General features: G+C 40.5%; 1 protein-coding gene across 2 annotated transcripts in view; it reads right to left on the bottom strand.

Annotated features, from left to right (window-relative positions):
* zfpm1 (zinc finger protein, FOG family member 1) overlaps positions 1–17,315 on the bottom strand; it is a 247,512-nt gene that overhangs the window by 13,221 nt on the left and 216,976 nt on the right. For both annotated transcript variants that reach the window (XM_061969767.2, XM_061969768.2), the window contains 2 exons: positions 4,592–4,694; positions 1–190 (listed from right to left, as the gene is read on the bottom strand). The exon at positions 1–190 is cut by the window's left edge and continues 56 nt beyond it. In XM_061969767.2, the coding sequence (XP_061825751.2) occupies positions 1–190; positions 4,592–4,694 (293 nt within the window). The remainder of the gene's footprint in view (positions 191–4,591; positions 4,695–17,315) is intronic.

The following is a 17,315-nucleotide window of genomic DNA, read 5'->3' on the forward strand; positions in this document are numbered from 1 at the left end:
TGGATGTCCGTGTGAAGCGCTGCAGGATAAAGTGGCTCCTCCTTTACCACTGAAGTTTTCTGGCTAACAAGGTTGAGTAGAGGCGAAGCCCTGCCCACAGGGGATGAGGGTTTTGGAGGAAGCAACGGTGTGGCCAGGAGTCTTTCCCCCATCAAGATTTCTTTGGTCACCTTACAGAATAGCTCCTCACCTAAATAAACAGCAAGATACAATAAAAAAACAGAAAAAAACCACTGTCACACTGTTAGCTTTTTAAAATATGAATGATTATGAATTGCAACTCATTGTTCTTGTTAATGTGTAGGAGTTACTCAGGCATTGAAGGTTGCTTGTACGCAGTGTACTGTGGATTGCGCAAGATATACACACAAGTACATACTTTGATGACATATCATTCAGTCAATTTAACTAAATTGTTTTGGGGGCAACATGCTGAGGAACAGTGAGGATTGCACTTCTCCCTTTACTATTGTTGTTATTTTGTATATTCCTGATTGACTTTTGTCCGTCTATTTTGTCGCAAATACAAAATTAGAAAAAACGACAACAAAGACTATCTATATGACAGCGCTCAGTGTTTTACAAATCTGCCGGGCCGGATTTGGCCACAACTTCACTCACATTTCTCTAGTCTCGACACATAAACAAAATTGCTACTATTAGACAATTATTGAAAATAATTAACTTTTTACGTATATATTAATAAATAACATGTTCAACTTTGACAATGTCATAGAATATTTCTGCCTTTTATGGCAGAGGGTATGACTTCAATTAAACTAAGCATTAAACTAAGATGGAAGAGAAAATGAAAAACAACAATAAAAATACATATTTTGTAATTCAATGTATTAATTAAAACTAATATGTATTTTTTTAACTAATACTGTATGTATGTATGTATGTATGTATATATACTGTATACAGTATATATATATATTATATATATATATATATATATATATATATATATATATATATATATATATATATACACATACATATGCAGTATATTATTACATTTACTTACATTTTTTAAAATGAAACTGTTAAAATTATTATTTTATGTATTTTTTATTAGTCAATGTATAAATTTATTATCATTGAGATTAAACTTTGTTGTATAATGTATGTACAAACCCCATTTCCATATGAGTTGGGAAATTGTGTTAGATGTAAATATAAACGGAATACAATGATTTGCAAATCCTTTTCAACCCATACTCAGTTGAATATGCTACAAAAACAACATATTTGATGTTCAAACTGATAAACTTTTTTTTTTTGCAAATAATCATTAACTTTAGAATTTGATGCCAGCAACACGTGATAAAGAAGTTGGGAAAGGTGGCAATAAATACTGATAAAGTTGAGGAATGATCATCAAACACTTATTTGGAACATCCCACAGGTGAACAGGCAAATTGGGAACAGGTGGGTGCCATGATTGGGTATAAAAGTAGATTCCACGAAATGCTCAGTCATTCACAAACAAGGATGGGGCGAGGGTCACCACTTTGTCAACAAATGCGTGAGCAAATTGTTGAACAGTTTAAGAAAAACCTCTCAACCAGCTATTGCAAGGAATTTAGGGATTTCACCATCTACGGTCCATAATATCATCAAAGGGTTCAGAGAATCTGGAGAAATCACTGCACGTAAGCAACTAAGCCCGTGACCTTCAATCCCTCAGGCTGTACTGCATCAACAAGCGACATCAGTGTGTAAAGGATATCACCACATGGGCTCAGGAACACTTCAGAAACCCACTGTCAGTAACTACAGTTGGTCGCTACATCTGTAAATGCAAGTTAAAACTCTCCTATGCAAGGCGAAAACCGTTTATCAACAACACCCAGAAACGTCGTCGGCTTCGCTGGGCTTGAGCTCATCTAAGATGGACTGATACAAAGTGGAAAAGTGTTCTGTGGTCTGACGAGTCCACATTTCAAATTGTTTTTGGAAACTGTGGACGTCGTGTCCTCCGGACCAAAGAGGAAAAGAACCATCCAGATTGTTATAGGCGCAAAGGTGAAAAGTCAGCATCTGTGATGGTATGGGGGTGTATTAGTGCCCAAGACATGGGTAACTTACACATCTGTGACGGCGCCATTAATGCTGAAAGGTACATACAGGTTTTGGAGCAACATATGTTGCCATCCAAGCAACGTTACCATGGACGCCCCTGCTTATTTAGGCAAGACAATGCCAAGCCACGTGTTACATCAACGTGGCTTCATAGTAAAAGAGTGCGGGTACTAGACTGGCCTGCCTGTAGTCCAGACCTGTCTCCCATTGAAAATGTGTGGCGCATTATGAAGCCTAAAATACCATAACGGAGACCCCCGGACTGTTGAACAACTTAAGCTGTACATCAAGCAAGAATAGGAAAGAATTCCACCTGAGAAGCTTCAAAAATGTGTCTCCTCAGTTCCCAAACGTTTACTGAGTGTTGTTAAAAGGAAAGGCCATGTAACACAGTGGTGAACCTGCCCTTTCCCAACTACTTTGGCACGTGTTGCAGCCATAAAATTCTAAGTTAATTATTATTTGCAAAAAAAAAATAAAGTTTATGAGTTTGAACATCAAATATCTTGTCTTTGTAGTGCATTCAACTGAATATAGGTTGAAAAGGATTTGCAAATCATTGTATTCCGTTTATATTTACATCTAACACAATTTCCCAACTCATATGGAAACGGGGTTTGTACATTGGTAGCTGTTTCTGTTTCGTCTACACAAGAAACAAACATAAAACAACATAAAATTCATGTAAAGTTTAGAGATGAAAACAATCCTGCCCTCATACCATCAGAACTGAGAAAGTTATTGTGAAGAAGAAGGGTATGAACGAATCTGAGAAACAAGCCATTAAAAGCAAGTCCCAACGGTCAGCAGCCCATACAGCGAGTCAGAACCTGCTGCAGCGTCAGTCCGCAACATGCAGCCAAAAACGTTCAAAGCATTTATCCATAAAATTATTAGGACGCTGCAGACGCCGTTTGCCGTGTTTCAATTTGTTCTGTGTACAAACTGGACGGTCGAGCATACCTTTTGGTACACAGACATACATATCACTTGTTGTCAACTCTGACCTTTCCGGTCTGTAACTCAAATACGTCCGTGTGCAACATAAACAGCAATTTCCTAGTTCCTATTGTTACACGACGACGAAGCAGCCCTTAGGACATACTATAAATGCAAATAATATCATTAAATTATTTCATAAAACTATTGTAGTTGTTTGTAGTACATTTTATAGTAATGCTTTAATGCTTTTCAAACAATAGTCCTCATCCAAAAGTTAGATTTTATTTTTAAAAGGCATGTTACATGATAAAATTGTGCTGTTTTTGGAGACCAAGCAAAAAAAAAATTGATTTCATTTTATTTTAATGGGCGGGTCTGATATGAGATACAACTGTTTTCAGTCACGAGCTTGATCGTGGAACGAAATGTGCTCGTAAGTTTAGGGAATGTACCACTGTATATCAATAAGTGTATTTTATATCTCCAGACGATAGCGATATTGTGTATAATATGCACAACAATATCTCGCAGCTGTGATATAGTTCTTCTCAAGACAGCTAGTTGAGCATTATTATAGTATACTTAGTGTACAGCAGGGGTCTCAAGCTCAATTTACCTTGGGGCCATTGGATGCAGAAACTGGGTGAGGCTGGGCCGCAAGAAAAGATTTCTTAAAAAAAAATCTAACATGCACTTTTTAATGAATTCACCTTCTTTGAATGGCTATCCCGCCCTAGCAACATACTTGCCAACCCTCCCGATTTTTCCGGGAGACTCCCGTATTTCAGTGCCTCTCCCGACAATCTCCCAGGGCAACCATTCTCCCGAATTTCTCCCGATTTTGACCCGGACAACAATATTAAGGGCGTGCCTTTAACGTCCTCTACAACCTGTCGTCGCTTCCGCTTTTTAACCATGGAAAACAGCGTGCCGGTCCAGTCACATGTTGTATGAGGCTTTTGCAGACACACGTAAGTGACTGCAAGACATACTTGATCAACAGCCATACAGGTCACACTGAGGATGGCCGTATAAACAACTTTATCACTGTTACAAATATGCGCCACACTGTGAACCCACACCAAACAAGAATGACAAACATATTTCGGGAGAACATCCGCACCGTAACACAACATAAACACAACAGAACAAATACCCAGAACACCTTGCAGCCCTAACTCTTCCGGGCTACAATATACACCCCCGCTACCACCAAACCCTGCCCCCCCCCCAACCCTGCCCACCTCAACCGACGCACCTGTGTGTACAGAAGCCAAATACAACATGTGACTGGGTTAGCACGCTGTTTGTACAGGTTGTAGAGGGCGCTAAAGGCAGTGCCATCACGGTGAAAATCTGCAGGCATTCGAGAGAATGGTTGCCCTGAAATTCGGGAGTCTCCCGGAAAAATCGGGAGGGTTGGCAAGTAAGACGTTGTCAAGCGCCATTCATAAAAAAACTCGCAAAATAACGTCTTGTGGGCCGCAATTGGCCCGCGGGCCGCGTGTCTGAGACCCCTGGTGTACAGTATGTCCAACAAAATCTCTGATGTGACTCTTACCTTGGCTATAGATCGTACAGTTTGCATCCGATGGGTCAGTCGTCAAAGCAAGACAGGTGATCCAACAATCTGGGTCATCACACACCAAGGCCCACCTTGAATTCTGCATAAAGCATAGACAGAGCAGGACATGAGGCCTGAACAACAAGATTAAAGAAAGACAAATGGGGAGAAGCAATGAAAGGCAATAGCAAATAAAAAAGAGAATATACATTTTCAGAAGTGACTGTCTTGGCATGATCACTGATATATCAATAACCTTCTGTTTCATACAACCATAACACTCAATAAGACACCAAGTATGTCAGTTGGAGCACATTAATTCATAAAACAGCACATATGTGTGGCATTTGCAGTGCAATTTGATTTCCAGTTGGGGGCAGCCTTCATCCATCCAGTTTCTACGCCACTTATCCTATTCTACTTTAAGGGGCTTTTCCCAGCTGACTTTGGAGGAGAGGCAGAGAACATCTTGGACTGTTCACCAGTAACCATTTACATCACATTCACTCCTACAGTATAATTACCAATGCAGAATACAGGAAAGTCAGTTTAGTGAAGCATCTCACTAACACCAATAGTGACCAGGAATAGAAAACTATGTTATATGAAGCTCATATTCATCCAGGTGAAGTTCCTCTGTTAACAATATCACATATTTTAACTTGACAGTGTTCAAACGAATGCAACATACCTTTATTTGAAATTTGGTTAATAAATGCAATTTTTTTTATTAAAAAACAAATATGAACATTAGTGTGTGAGATTGTTTAGGAAAGATGAGTGAGAGAAGCTTCTTTCTGCTCTCCAGTAGAGATGGATGCAGTGTATTTTATTTCACAGGCAACTGAAACTGATGGGAAGATACGACTGCTTTTGTTTTAATTTGTAACTCAATGCTGGAGCCGTCTGAGCCGTAAGTACTCCTAATTTGTTTCAGACTAATTCATCATGGTCACGACTTTGGAATTCACCACGATCGGGCAACGGGGAGAGCTAACTGGCATGCCAATAGAAAACACAAACACATCCATACACATGCTTTTAAAGCTACACAATTGGCTGTAAAGAGATAATAACAGATTTAAAAAGAAATGTATGGTAAATTTCAGTTACGAAATACTAGGATGTAACGGTAGGTCATGATCACGGTTCAGTACGTGCCTCGGTTTCAGGGCCACGGTTCAGTTCACGTTCGGTATAGTAAGGGGAAGAAAATGTGCTTTTGTGCCAACAGCTTTAATGATTTTTGAAATAAAAAACCTGCTCGCAGGTAATTGTGTGACAAAAAAATTCATAAAATAAAATAAAACAATACAACACAATAGATGAAACATTCTATTATACAATGTCAGGAAAGTGCACTGATGCAGACAAGTGCAGTGTAAATTACTTTTAAAGTTTCTTATTGGCTGAAGGGCAGCATTAAAAGTTCTAGCCTGTAGCTTCTTGTTCCCCATCTCTACTGAACGATGCACTGCCTTAATTTTATCCTAATCCTTTGTCGTTTACCTATTTCACAGAGAAGTTCAACTAATGATAGAAGAGTTTTTCAAGGTCTGGTTTCTCTATCTATTCAAAGGCTCTGCTACACTGTATTTGTTCACATAGCATACGCTTGATTAAGAGCAAGTATACTTCCTGTCCCCCACGTACTGTTTCTGTCTCATGCCGAATATTCCGTACCATAAAACTCTATAATTATTTTGTGGAATGCTGCAATACGCAAGAATGTTAGTAATCATTCTTGTAAAATGATTAATGCACTGTAAACATGTACCAACAATTCAGAGCAATTAACAATACTTTTTCATAGCAAAATCCTGTAATTAAAATTTCCTGCAACATCACGACAAAGAGCTGAAAAAGTTACGATACCCTTATATTTCACAGCAATCAACTGTTATTTCACAGTAAAATGTAGTAATCAAAGTCCTTTTTTAGTTGCACAACAAATCGCTGTAAACGTTACAGTGAAAATAATGCAATTTTTAGCCAGCTATTTGCTATGAATTTACAATTACATTTTTATAGAGTGTTTTTTCTTACATTCTTATCATTCCAGACTATTTTTCTGTAATAGAAGAGGGGACAAAATGTCTCTTTTCATAGCTGACATTTATTATAAACCAGGGCTGCCCCTTCCTATATGTGGATCATGCCCTGTGTGTGAAGAATCACATGTAAAATGTCAATAAAAAACAAAAAAACAGGGCGCTTCATATGACATTTTACTGCAAACGTATTTCTAGCCGCTTCCTGCTCTGCCACTGATAATGGCAAATTTCCCGACATAGTTTCATCAACTCCAGTGATGTACAAACCCTGTTTCCATATGAGTTGGGAAATTGTGTTAGATGTAAATATAAACGGAATACAATGATTTGCAAATCATTTTCAACCCATATTCAGTTGAATATGCTACAAAGACAACATATTTGATGTTCAAACTGATAAACCTTTTTTTTTTTTGCAAATAATCATTAACTTTAGAATTCGATGCCAGCAACACGTGACAAAGAAGTTGGGAAAGGTGGCAATAAATACTGATAAAGTAGAGGAATGCTCATCAAACACTTATTTGGAACATCCCACAGGTGTGCAGGCTAATTGGGAACAGATGGGTGCCATGATTGGGTATAAAAACAGCTTCCCACAAAATGCTCAGTTTTTCACAAGAAAGGATGGGAGGAGGTACACCCCTTTGTCCATAACTGCGTGAGCAAATAGTCAAACAGTTTAAGAACAACGTTTTTCAAAGTGCAATTGCAAGAAATTTAGAGATTTCAACATCTACGGTCCATAATATCATCAAAAGGTTCGGAGAATCTGAAGAAATCACTCCACGTAAGCGGCATGGCCGGAAACCAACATTGAATGACCGTGACCTTTGATCCCTCAGACGGCACTGTATCAAAAACCGACATCGATCTCTAAAGGATATCACCACATGGGCTCAGGAACACTTCAGAAAACCACTGTCACTAAATACAGTTCGTCGCTACATCTGTCAGTGCAAGTTAAAGCTCTACTATGCAAAGCGAAAGCCATTTATCAACAGCATCCAGAAACGCCGCCGGCTTCTCTGGGCCCGAGATCATCTAAGATGGACTGATGCAAAGTGGAAAAGTGTTCTGTGGTCTGACGAGTCCACATTTCAAATTGTTTTTGGAGATATTAGATATCGTGTCATCCGGACCAAAGGGGAAGCGAACCATCCAGACTGTTATTGACACAAAGTTCAAAAGCCAGCATCTGTGATGGTATGGGGGTGCATTAGTGCCCAAGGCATGGGTAATTTACACATCTGTGAAGGCACCATTAATGCTGAAAGGTACATACAGGTTTTGGAACAACATATGCTGCCAACTAAGCGCCGTCTTTTTCATGGACGCCCCTGCTTATTTCAGCAAGACAACAGCGTGGCTTCGTAAAAAAAGAGTGCAGGTACTTTCCTGGTCCACCTGCAGTCCAGACCTGTCTCCCATTGAAAATGTGTGGCGCATTATGAAGCGTAAAATACGACAGCGGACACCCCGGACTGTTGAACGACTGAAGCTCTACATAAAACAAGAATGGGAAAGAATTCCACTTTCAAAGCTTCAACAATTAGTTTCCTCAGTTCCCAATCGTTTATTGAGTGTTGTTAAACGGAAAGGCCATGTAACACAGTGGTGAACATGCCCTTTCCCAACTACTTTGGCACGTGTTGCAGCCATGAAATTCTAAGTTAATTATTTGCAAAAAAACAATAAAGTTTATGAGTTTGAACATCAAATATCTTGTCTTTGTAGTGCATTCAATTGAATATGGGTTGAAAAGGATTTGCAAATCATTGTATTCCTAACACAGTTTCCCAACTCATATGGAAACGGGGTTTGTACTATGTTAGTGCTTGGTTCAAATAATGCCAATGAGTTGCTGTGGCGACCACTGATCAGGGAAGCCAGAAGACAGTATTGTGTTGGACAAGCAGGACTGCATTCATTTCCATGGTAAAATGAATTATTGTGAACTTTGCTAATATAAAATAAGCACTTATTACGAACGTAAAACCCGCAAAACAATGCAACACTAGCAAAGAAGTTGACTTCGATAAAGTCTCATGACCGGAAGCTGCAGCTGTCTACATGTTGCGGTACATGTGAGTATGGTGCATACTGATAACTACAAGACAAGATGGCTGAGGAAAGCAGGAGAAAAGGAAACAGGAAGATGCATGCTTAGACGTTAGCGACCATGTCGTAATGTAGGCGGCGTAGTCTTAACTAATGATCCAAAAACCCAAGGAGATGAAGATTGTACTCAAATTTTTCTTCCCTGTCATTGGAACTATCAATCCAGCCCTCCATCATCTATCAGTCAGACCTTCCTGCTTCAGCTCCATCTTGGTCGAGAGCGCTGCATTTAAGCCCCATCAGCCAAAGGAGAGTCTTTGAGCTGCAGTCTAAGCCCCTCGCCCGGACCCCGGTCCCCTCATGAATATTAACTAGCCTCAAGCCTGGCTTTAATCTGCCTGATCCCCGCACTGCTGCTGCCGAGACGATAGCGAATCTAATTATTTGGTCTGATATTAACCCCCCACTTCCACAGCCCCACCACACACATGCACGCACACACACACACACACATGCATACGCACACACACTCACACACAGTTTTTGCTCTTCCTGCTCGAACATTCAAATGTGTTTGTCGGCGCTAACGCACACATCGGCTGAACTCTAAGCCACCTTCTCTTACTAAAGTCAATTCATATATCACATTCGTAAACACACTCAAGCTCGCACATGGCTCCACCAACCCCCCTCCACCTCCAGCACAGCCTACGACACCCTCTCCTTATCAGGCCCCAAAACACCCTCCTCCTATGCTGATAAAACGTGAATGCAAATGATGCCAGGCTGATTTCATTTCTTCATTTTCTTCTGCCATTCTCTTGTTCAGTATCAGAATGCCTCCTTGCTCTCTATCCCCTCCTCGCTCGCTCATTTTGAGGGAAGCCAAACTGCCGTGAAGATGATGGTCGACCAGATGAGAAGTTTCCTCGAACTAAGCCAAGAATATATTCCTCTTCTTACACGGACATGAGCTATACTGCACCTACCGCCTACTATATAGTCTGCTGCCACAGGTCTCCCTTTACTAACATGACCAGTGCTAATGTGATTTTACACAGAAAACTGATGGAACCCTTCCATTAAAAAAGGAAATAACTTGACAGATGTAATAACACATTTACAACACTTAATTAAAAAAATAATTAATGGAAGGAATAATCCATCCATCCATCCATCTTCCGCTTATACCAGGTCGGGTCGCGGGTGCAGCAGCCTAAGCAGAGAAGCCCAGACTTCCCTCTCCCCAGCCACTCCATCCAGCTCCTCCCGGAGGATCCCGAGGCATTCCCAGGCCAGCCGGGAGACATAGTCTTTCCAACGTGTACTGGGACTTCCCCGTGGCCTCCTACCGGTGGGACGTACCCTAAACACCTCCCTAGGGAGACGTTCGTGTGGCATCCTGACCAAATGCCCGAACCACCTCATCTGGCTCCTCTCGATGTGGAGGAGCAGCAGCAGCTTTACTTTGAATTCCTCCCGAATGACAGAGCTTTTCACCCTATCTCTAAGGGAGAGCCCCGCCACCCGGAGGAGGAAACTAATTTCGGCCGTTTGTACCCGTGATCTTGTCCTTTTGGTCCAAAGCTCATGACCATAGGTGAGGATGGGAACGTAGATCGACCGGTAAATTGAGAGCTCTGCCTTCCGGCTCAGCTCCTTCTTCACCACAACAGATCGATACAGCGTCCACATTACTGAAGACGCTGCACCGATCCGCCTGTCGATCCCACGATCCACTCCGCCCTCACTCGTGAACAAGACTCTGAGGTACTTGAACTCCTCCACTTGGGGCAAGATCTACTCCCCAACCCAGAGATGGCACTCCACCCTTTTCCGGACGAGAACCATGGACTTGGACTTGGAGGTGCTGATTCCCATCCCAGTCACTTCACACTCGGCTGCGAACTGATCTAGTGAGAGCTGAAGATCCTGGTCAGATGAAGCCATCAGGACCACATCATCTGCAAAAAGCAGAGACCTAATCCTGCAGCCACCAAACCGGATCTCCTCAACGCCTTGACTGCGCCTAGAAATTCTGTCCATAAAAGTTATGAACAGAATCAGTGACAAAGGGCAGCCTTGGTGGAGTCCAACCCTCACTGGAAACAGGTCCGATTTACGGCCGGAAGGAATAATATTAATATAAATTAATAAAGTGAGGCCTTCTCCAGAGTGCATGTTTCAGCTCCTTTCTAGATTAAAAATAACCACTTTCTCAATAAACCAGTGTTTGCTCTCGGCCACAGGTGTCAAACTCAAGGCCCGGGGCAGGACCTGGCCCACCACATCCTTTTATGTGGCCCGCCAGCCTAGAAATAATGTGCGTCAAAAGGGCATCTCATTTGTTTTAGTAAATGTATTTAAATTCTGACATAACTTTTTTAATGCATGTGAATGCAGTTACTAAATATTATTTGATAAAATAAGGGTAAAAACACATGACAACTAGAGGTACATTAAAGACAAAAGAGCACAGAGCTGATGCAATTTGTATCAGAACTGCAACCACATAATTTCCCCGTTTTGAGATGAATAAAGCCTATCCATCCATCAAATACAAGCTTTTTTTTCCTGACAATGAAACCTTTTTCCCCTAAATTCTACACTAGTTGAATTAAAACATCTGCTTCTCACTTTGACTTCTGATTCCAAAGCACATTTTCCATCAATTTGTTGGTACACAATTATAATAATCAAATTAATTGAATGAAAGGGCAAATTTGGAAAAAACAGTACAAATTTGTACCAATGATTGTTGTTACGTCACAATCAATGATCTGCTGTGTGGCAAAAAAAAGTGTCGTAATGTGTGTATGCGTGGTGATTATCCTCGAAAATATGGCTTTACTGAAGGTTGTACTGTATTCTTACACGTCCCTCATCAATTTGGTAGTAAATAAACGTGTAGTCTTAAATCACTCTGATCGCGGATAACGTGAACAACAGCTATCTGAACGTGATCACAGACTACTCTAACACAGCTCACAGAGTTAGAATAAATAATAACTAAAAACAACTGAAGTTAGAGTAGTGATTTCTATATCAAATTAATTAGAAGCTTATATAATGACATTAATATATTTGATATCTATATCAGTGCACTAACATCAGAACTGTATACACATACATAGTATTTACACATATATAAACATATACATATATAGATACACATACATACATACATACCTAAATAAGCACATATACTGTACACACACACGCACATGCACAGACACACACACACACACACACACACACACACACACACACACACACACACACACACGCACACACAATCATTTATAGTTCTGAAGTTCGTTCACTGATATAGATGTCATACATGTATATAATATAGGAATATCCATCCATTTTCTACCGCTTGTCCCTTTTGGGGTCGCGGGGGGTGCTGTATACAGGAATAGGATATGTATATATATGTACATATATATATATCTATATATATATATATATATATATATATATATATATATAGGCTATGTGTGTATATACAGTTTATTGTCAATTTACATGCAGTCAGCTTTCGGGCGACCACACACACAAATCCCCGCCGAAAGAGAGTCAAATCTAGTAGTGCAAGATAATGAGCTCATTATCCAGCACAGCTCTTATGGTGTTAGCTAGTGAGGTTTACACAACGTACCACTGCACAGCCACACTAGCTGGCATCTATCACACTCAGGCCTTACTCACTAAAGTTCAAGAGTCATTATAATACATTCAATAGATTATGATGTCCTGGATCTTGGTTTGAATAAATTCTCATGGATTGGCCTTCTTTAAATTGGACTTGAATATCCTATCCTGTTACACATCTGAAGTTGGGGACACAATTTCACCTGAAATGTTTTATTATTACTGTCTTCAGTCGCCGGATATTTTGGTATAAAGTACACTCGTGAAAATTTACCTGCAAATGGAAATTTTCCTCAATTCCTATCCCAGCCTTATCAGTTTGTTACATTTTGAGGTGGTCAAACTGGGACTCTAATAAGCTGCAGACCTTTTCAACCATTGTTCATTCATTCACTCTCTCACAAAACCATTCACTCAATCACCTGATTTACCCACTTCCTCCCATCTCCTCTTTCACTGTCCCTCCCGTGAAGACTTCTTCCATGTACATTCACTTCTTTTTTCGTTCTCTCCCTCTCTCAGACTCCCATTTGTTCCCTTTTCTGTCCACCAGCCTCTCTATCTCTGTCATATCACTCTCTCTTCTATCTCTTTTCTCCTTCCATCTCTTGGCTACAGGAAATAGTCCCTTTCCCTGTTCAGGGGGTTGCATGGGTGTGCTCACTGTCCCAAACAAAGAGGTCACTGTGTGAATCCTCAAAAAAATACAAAGAAGAAAGGAAGGTAGATAAAAATCAGAAACCGACTCTCTTCCGCTTCTCTCATAGAAACACACACAAACCCACCGGCATTTTTGTTTGACCATATCCTGCATACTTCGTAAAACTATCCCATAGACAAACTAGAATCAGGTTCGATTAGCGACAGGCAAATTAAGAGTGAAAATGTAAGTGTGTTATTCATAAATCAGGGCCTAGGATAAGCGCTTGGAAAATGAAGCCCTGCTTTTTCCTCATCTTGGAGAGCATGCTCCTGAACAGGCGCAGAGATAGAAGATGCGGGGACCGGCTTTGCCACAGCTTCACTTCATCCCCCGCTAATCAGAAACCGGAGGAGATGACAGAAAGATGCAGATACCAGTCAGTCACTGCACTAACCTCCCTTTCTACATTTCTCCCAGAATTCCTTCTCTCACATTTTATTTGTCTTCGACTACGTTTACACTGCAGGCCAAAGTGGACCAAATCAGATTTTTTTTTAATCTGATATTTTTGCAGCTGACTGTTTAGTTTACAAGTAAGATGTGATCTTTCTCAGACTTCAATATAAACACACAGAGCACCCAATGTGGTCCTAATGTGGCCTCGGCATCACTTGCATGTGCAGTCCTTCACTGGTTTATGTTATCACTGCTTACTAAATAGATTGAATGTGCTTCCATGCCTGTATGTTCTTGTCAACAAACACGGTATTGTTTGGATGGCAAGTTTGTCACTTCAGTCATTGATTTTTTGTTCAATATTCCCGCCGACCCTCGTAGTTACAGGCGCAGTGCAGTTTGTGTCAAGTTTTAAGGTGGTGAAAAAAAACCGTCTTTTACTGACCAGTTCCTCCAACTAAGACCTTGTTTCTTCCGTGTTGGAAGACTGAGTGTTTGAACGAGGAGCGGGGCTCCCCTCTGTACAGCCCTGCTAGTGCACAAGTAAACATGGACGCCACAGATCAGCGTGTTAGTGGGTTTGTGACGTGGCTGTTGTGTAGAGGAAGTAGGCAGATTGCAAAAAGGAAAGTGATCGTTTTGTGCACATGAACGATGTAGCGTGACAAAAGATGACGTAAAAGTAGAAAACATGTCGCATTGACATTTAGACTGCATTCACATTTGAAAAGATTAGATTCCAAACAAATTCAGACTACGGTATCTTTTGATGTGGCCAAAATCTGATGCAAAAATATCAGATTTGAAGCACTTGGAGCGTTGAGACTGGCAAAAAAATATCTGATCTGTGTCTTTTGATGGAAAAAAAAGATTTGGTGTCCAGTGTAAGCACAGCCTTAAAGGAGTCATATGTAATAATTTAATGTCAAGTCATCATTAAACGGCCCTGATATGTCAAAAGGCATTAATAAATCTACTAACCTATTAACCTACTCAGTGGCCTAGTGGTTAGAGTGTCAGCCCTGAGATCGGTAGGTTGTGGGTTCAAACCCCGGCCGAGTCATACCAAAGACTATAAAAAATGGGACCCATTGCCTCCCTGCTTGGCACTCAGCATCAAGGGTTGGAATTAGGGGTTAAATCACCAAAAATGATTCCCGGGCGCGGCACCGCTGCTGCCCACTGCTCCCCTCACCTTCCAGGGGGTGATCAAGGGGATGGGTCAAATGCCGAGGACAAATTACACCACACCTAGTGTGTGTGACAATCATTGGTACTTTAACTTTAACTTTAAATCATGTTCTTTTCGAATACTTCTATAACTGATAACAGTAGTTTAGCCGGGATATGCTCATTTCAAAATTATATTTACAGCCCCGAAATCTTGTCATTGTTTTCATTTAGATGTCCCGCCCTCCACCGTTTGACCAATAAGAAATTCTGTGAGTGTGTCACATGAATGTTGCCAGTTACCCACCGCCCTCTTCGTCGAGCTACTGCCACTGGTAAAGTTACTAAACATGTCAGACCTTAGTTAATCTAAAAGGCGTTGTTATTATTTTTAACTTATTCATGACAAAGCCAGGAACAAAACGAGGATTTGTATCGGGGATGCTTTTGAAAGATGAAGACGATTCAAAGCGTAGAAGATTTTTTCATTTGACGCCAAACTTGCTAATTTCCTCCTTGATAGGTAAGTCAGGCATTTACGTTTTCTTATTACTTGTAATAAATGGAAATGGACACTTTATATGTAAACTATATTGTCCAATACAGTCTATGATCTTGTCTAACAAAGCTAGTATGTTCGTGCAACGAATGCTTAGCATGCTAGCCCGGTCAATGACACACCCACATATAGGCTAACGGAGGTAATATATGCCCGTTAGCCTGTATGTTGATGTGTATTCTAACTGACAGGGCAAAATATATCTTCGACAAATAAAACTTATGTGGATATGGGTAGTGTCTAGGGATGATGTTCAATATCGGTTCTCCCGGTTGTTTGATAAGAAAAGAACCGCTTTCATGGACTCAAATCCCTTTTTGAGAACCGGTTACCGTTATCGAGGCCACTTAGTAAAGAAAAAGAGTTGGTTCTTTATTCGAATCCTTGGGAACGAATCCCTTCCCACGTACAGGAAATGCCCTGTGGGACCTGCAATGTTATGCCCATTTGATTGTAGACTCTTACTGACACCTTGTGGCGATATGAAAATACTACGCTTCATTAGTTTGGGCACTTCTGGGTTGAGACAATTGAGAAGTAGACAAGTTGTGTTAGCTCTTACAAGCCTTGGAAAAGATAAGTCTGTAAGTAAACTGTTTAACTTGTTTATGTAACTCAATATTAAGGTGGAAAGTGGTTAAGTTTGATACTAAGATGTTTATTGAAAAACGATTTTTGTGCACTGTTTCAATGGATGTTTTGAGGACTTAAAATGGCTGCCAGTCATATATTTCCACCATCGAAATAGTTTCAACACTCAGAAGTATTTGTTTGATGATAGTGTTAAGATTGTATATATCTGCGCTCTTACTCTGTGTAGCTTTGTTGTAGAGGTTGGATGTTGTAGTGCATGTTCTCCACTTGGGGCGCTCTGGTGCTGTGTAGTGTTTAACACCGCAGCAGTTGTGTGTTCAACAGAAGAAGAAGAAGAAAATATCCTCGGTGAGACTCTCAGTGATAGTCTGATCATAGCCATGATTCTTGGAGGCCTACCTGACTCTTACAAGCCATTAGCTGTACATGTAACGCAAAATGAAGACAATGTGACATTTACAGATTTCAAAAGAAGATTACGAATTTACGAAGAGTCAGAGAAAATTAGTACTGCTGAGCCAACAGACAATGTGATGAAAACGTTCACAAAACAAGATAGAAATATCCAGAAGAAGTACACCAGCAGCACTAAAAGTAGAAGTGAAGATGGAGATCTGACATGTTTCAAATGTGGATTAAAAGGACACAGAGCAAGAATGTGTATCCGAAAAGTGTGGTGCAACTTTTGTAAGAGCAACACACTCCAAGAAACCATATGTAAAAAGAAAGATAAACGAGACAATGTCAGAAAGGTTACTGATGAACAATCCAATGATTACCTCTTCAAAGCAGCACAAGAAGAAAGTGAGTCAGCACCCAAAATAAAGATGAAAGGCATTATGGTGGATGCAGGAGCGACATCCCACATTGTAAATGATGTAAATAACTTTACAAGCTTTGACAACACTTTTCAACCAGAGACTCATTCAGTGGAACTAGCTGATGGGACAAGATGCAGTGGAATGGCCCAAGGAAGAGGAACAGCAACGATACATCTAGTGGACAGCGATGGACGACAGCACAGGGCACAACTACGAAATGCTCTGAACATGCCCTCATATCCCCACAACATCTTTTCAGTGGCGAGAGCAGCCGACGGAGGGGCAACCATAACTTTCAAGAAAGGAGAGAGCCACATGATCTCTAAAGATGGTAACAGATTTAACATAAACGAAAATGAGAAGCTATATTATCTACCAACTGTTGATGCAAATGAAGATCAGTGTAAAGTTTGTCATGACGTACAAACATGGCACGAGATTCTAGGGCACTGCAACTATGATGATGTAATCAAACTCCAAACTGTGGTCAAAGGTATGGTAATTAAGGGAAATGTTGTTAAGACAGATCAGATGTGTGAAATATGTACAAAAGGCAAGTTTACCCAAACGAGAAATAGGGAGCTAGATGCTAAAGCAAATAAACCCCTGGAGTTAATCCATACAGACCTAGCAGGGCCAATGAAAACTGAGAGCATAGAAGGACACAAATACGCACAATGTTTCACAGATGACTATTCAGGTGCTGTAT

This window comes from Nerophis lumbriciformis, linkage group LG10 (assembly GCF_033978685.3).
Source record: "Nerophis lumbriciformis linkage group LG10, RoL_Nlum_v2.1, whole genome shotgun sequence".
Lineage (NCBI taxonomy): Eukaryota > Metazoa > Chordata > Actinopteri > Syngnathiformes > Syngnathidae > Nerophis > Nerophis lumbriciformis.